This window comes from Dermacentor variabilis, unplaced genomic scaffold (assembly GCF_050947875.1).
Source record: "Dermacentor variabilis isolate Ectoservices unplaced genomic scaffold, ASM5094787v1 scaffold_22, whole genome shotgun sequence".
Classification (NCBI taxonomy): Eukaryota; Metazoa; Arthropoda; class Arachnida; order Ixodida; family Ixodidae; genus Dermacentor; species Dermacentor variabilis.
The window spans coordinates 2015796-2020236 of record NW_027460390.1 but is presented as its reverse complement, the minus strand read 5'-3'; the positions used below and the strand labels follow the sequence as shown (position 1 = coordinate 2020236).

Here is a 4441-nt window from a genome sequence, read left to right as displayed (position 1 = left end):
GCAAAAGTAGGGGAGCGCCAGATATGCTTCTCGTTGTGCTGGTCTGAGCTTCAACCACGGGGCCCTCAAAGGGGGACAATGAAAAAAGCGGTTGCTGATCCTACAAACAAGCTAAAGAAAATGCAAAATGACTCTGAAGAACTCGTAGACATCTCACTGGGCTTCAGTCCTACCGCTTTCACTTGTTTTCAAACAACCGCAAGAGGCAGCTATAACAGAACAACCTGTTCGACCTTGGCCCATTCAAGCGCTCATTTTGATTTATGTTTTTCGGTCGCTTTTTCTATACTGATTAACATTTAAGTGAAAATTTATAACTTTCAATACAAGTTAAACTGTATCAAAGTATTCTACCAAATAGGAAGGCAGTGACCGCATGCAAGATGTTGCGTCCTCATTTGAAACGCATCAGGATTGGTGTGTCTCACGAATAGTGCGTGGCGTCACCGCTACAGCTACCTCTCTGTTGTTGAGCCTCGGTGAACGAGACGAACATTAACAGCAGTCATGTATCCCATCGACGGCAGTAATAAATTCAAGTGCGTGCCCTTTCTTTGCACACAGCCAATGCTGACATTACTCACTCGACTAACGTCTAGTGCCGGAAAAGTATCAGCAGTGGTTGCTAAAGGTTCCCGCGTGCTCTGAACCGGTTCAGTTTAGGATGTTGCAGCCTCGCTCACAAGAGAGGGAATCAGAATGTTCGAACCCTCCCAAAAGAGTTGGGAACGGCGAGTAAGATGCAGTTGACAAAAACGGGAATCAGGATGCTTGGACACTATGACCGACAGAACGCAAGTGTGATTAACTCTACCGTTAGTACCGAAGCCGTAGAGTTTGAATACGTTTGAAAAAAATTATGGTGGAACCTATATGAAGATGGTTGTCGACGGTAATGCAATTATCATTCAAGTGATGTTGTGACAATTTATATTGCTGAATATCGTTTATTACTAATTTGTAGTTGTCATGAAATACTTGAATTACTTCTGTTTTAAGCGACGCGGCCTGCATCCACTATAGGCCAATTTTTTTATGACACTTGCTTGGCAAAGTTGCTAACGAGAATGATGGCACGACAAATAATCCATGACGACGGCGCTGTGACGGCGATGGAAGGAACAACGACAAACGTCGATGGAACAACAAAGGCAGTATGACGTCGAGAACATGAAGACAATGAGATGACAATGGTGAAATGATGAAGATACTATAAGTACAACCGGATGAAGGCAACCGGATAAAGAAGCTCGAATGACGGCGATGGCACGAGCACGACCGCATGACGACCTTACGACGACGGTGGGAACACGGATGCACGACAGCGACCGTCTGAAGGCGACACAATGACGACAATGGCATGGGAACGGCGGCATGATCGCGATAAAAGGAAGGCTGCATAATTACAATAAAATGACTCGCTTGGCATTATCAAGACGACAATGTGATGACAACCGGATGACGACGACTGTGCGACGATGATGGCATGCCGGCGCCAGCATGACGACAGGTGGATGACGAAGTTAAGAGGATGACTATAGAACGACCGTGACGGCACGACAACGGTATGGCACTAAATGTATGCAGACAGCTGTATGACGGCGACTCAATGATGACGATGCAATGACAATGGTATGAGGACAATATGATGAGGAAGGCGGTATAACGACTGCGGCACGACGATACTGGGATAACATATCTGAAGTGATTACGATGGTAAGACGATAGCGTGACGAGATCAGTATGACTGCAATTGCGAGGGTCTAAGGAAGACAGCACAACCATGGTAGCATGACGAAGTTAGAATAATACCCCTGTCACACGAGCACTTTAAAGGCATTTGAAGAAAAAGACATCTCACACAAAGGAGTTGCATCCGCAGACACACGCCAAAGTTTAATCTCTTTTTCAGAAGCGGTCTTTTCCGAAACCGGAGATCACCGATCTCTTTTACGGCTGGAAAGGCGTAGCCTCCAACGCAGTGGGCACCAGTAATTATCATGCAATAAAGAAACGAAGCAAAAGTGCATTTTTATTTCAAGTGTACACATCACAAAAAAGGGTTTTGTCTTTCGTTGAACCTTAAGTAGGCGCAGTTTTGCACTTTTTGCACGGCACTCTCGTAAGCAGTTCGAAAATATCACGTGACGCTAACAGACGATGCAAATTCGCGCCATTTTCTGCGACCATGGCTACGGCGAGCGGTACCGACGAACAGCCTCCGGCACGCCAAAGAAAACCGCGGGTACAGTGGTCGGAGAGAGACACCTGGGCGTTAATCAAGTTATGGGAAGACAACCTGCCCTCGCTGCGTGCGCAGAAGCACAACGGAGGCGTTTACGATGGCATTGCACAAGCATTGACGAGCATGGGTGTACCTCGCACAAAGGCGCAAGTGCACAGCAAGATAGAGAACCTGGGACAGACCTACAGGTAAGACAAAGCACAGCAGTAAGCTGTGAGCGCTAAATTTACCTTGAAGCGGCTTCAGGCTGTGGTCGCAAGCTGCAAGCTCTCGTTTGTGGTGTCGCGACCTCAGCATCGAACGTTGTTTCCGTAGTAGGCAGCGACGGAACCCTAATCTAGCGGACGGAGCCGTAGTAACGAAGGTTTTAAGGCAGAGACCCTTCATTTCAGCTAGCGTCGAATTTTGCAGGGCTGAACTGCGCCCTGCACACACGAAAGTCGACGACGCGCTAAAGGCTGTTTCTGCAATTCCTTTACAGTGCGAGTCGGTCTGAGTAAACGCAAATTCGCCTTCACATGCGGCGAAGAATGACAACCCGCGCAGGTCGTCAATAGCATGATTTCGTTCGTCACAAGATAACGGGAACCTTAACTTATGGACAGGCGCATTTCACATTATATTGTACGCCTTCTCACGGCAACATATAATACGAAGCAGGAAGTCGTCTGCATGTTTTCATTTCTGCAGATGTGACTACGGTTTGCATTTTTCTCGGACCATGCGCAAGCGTTGTTCTCAGACAAGAAAACATGAGAAACTTTAAATTTTTTCGAGTAAAAAGGGTTACCTTCGCTTCTCAGGCTTTCTGTACCATCAAGTCGCGTTTGTATCTATCGGCAAACGTTTTGCTCTGTGTATATCTTTACATTTTGAGTATATAAAATTTTAGTTCTTTCGTTTTCTTATCCAGGAGCTGCCTGAAACACATGACAACAGAGTCATCACCGCCGAGCTGGCCATTCTTCTCCGAAGTCCATAGGTTTCTAGGATCCCTGCCTGTTCACGATACATCTTTAATGGAAGAGGCTGGGTGCAGCGAGAGCACAACAAGCAGCACTGCCTCCGTCGAAGAAGTAAGAAATGCATAGTGGAGACTATATATGCTTTATTACAGTCAACTAAATTTCAAGACATAATGTAGCATCAGCTGTGCTGCCAAGCCCATAATCTGCACAACCCTGCAGTGTAGCGGACTGCTCTTGTTAATACTGTGGTTCATTTCTGCTTGTGCTCACGCGCTGTTCATTTTGCAAGCTTGGCAGTGCGCTGTTTGGAGAATAAAAAAAATGCAGACTCTAAAATAAAAAAACGTGAATACATACACGCAAGGAGAGGCAGCTCTCTTGCAAGTAAAAACCCTGAACTAATTGTTTACCGCTTCACACATCAACTAATGTGGTCAATGTATTTCGGATCCCTTCTTCAAACGCAGCTGATCTTCGACATGCTTGATTCCGGCTCTGCTTCTTGTGAAGACGTCGCCGAAGATTGTTCACCTTCCGAGTCGCCAGTACAACAGGTTGAATCCAGGAACCTCGCAAGTGGCAGTTCCGAATGTGCCCGCAGGAAGAGAAGGCAACCGGCTGGCGACTTTCAAGAAAGGATGCTTGAGGAGCAGCGACGGCAGAGAGAGCAGTTTGCTGATGCGCACAAAATGGAAATGGATCTCCGTAAAGAGGGGCTCAAGTTGCAAGAGAAACTTGTAGATGCAATGTTGAAGTTTTTTAGTAAAAACTGACATGGTGTTCCACAATTGTTGCTGATTCTTGGGACTCTTGCGTTCAGTTCCTTCGCTTGTAATATTCCACAAGTGCTGTCCTGATGGCGGATGCATTTCCAATTTCAGCTTCTGTTCTGCGTGATGGCTGTGGAAATGTAGCATTGGACTGCTGCACCTCACTTAACCACTGTGGGTGGACACTGTCGTTGAAGTGCTCGCAAATGTTATTGAGCACGCAGCATGCTCGTATAGCCAAACGGGCATTGCCAACAGAACACTCCATTCTTTTCGCAATGAAACGGAACCGGGCCTTTAGCCTTCCGAATGCGTTTTCAACTATCCTCCTTGCTCCAGATAAATGACAGTTGAAATTCCTTTCAGCTTCACTGATGACAGTTCGGTGTCCAAATGGCTTCATGAGGTTTGGGGTTAGTGGAAATGCTTGATCGCATAATATTATCGGTGGGACTGCT

The 4441-nt window shown here is 46.5% G+C and overlaps 1 protein-coding gene across 1 annotated transcript; it reads left to right on the top strand.

Annotated features, from left to right (window-relative positions):
• Positions 1–2188: 2188 nt before the first annotated feature.
• LOC142568588 (uncharacterized) lies at positions 2189–4001 on the top strand. Its single transcript, XM_075678467.1, has 3 exons — positions 2189–2433; positions 3159–3321; positions 3681–4001. Exons 1-3 carry the CDS (start codon positions 2189–2191, stop codon positions 3984–3986), a joined length of 714 nt encoding a protein of 237 aa, XP_075534582.1. The 3' UTR covers positions 3987–4001.
• The last annotated feature ends 440 nt before the right edge of the window (positions 4002–4441 follow it).

Bases quoted from the DNA above. Each gene is read 5' to 3' on its own strand.
- LOC142568588 (XM_075678467.1), top strand. From the start codon at position 2,189: ATGGCTACGGCGAGCGGTACCGACGAACAGCCTCCGGCACGCCAAAGA. The intron at 2,434-3,158 runs GTAAGACAAAGC...TTTCTTATCCAG, and splicing joins AACCTGGGACAGACCTACAG to GAGCTGCCTGAAACACATGA. The intron at 3,322-3,680 runs GTAAGAAATGCA...CTTCAAACGCAG, and splicing joins GCACTGCCTCCGTCGAAGAA to CTGATCTTCGACATGCTTGA.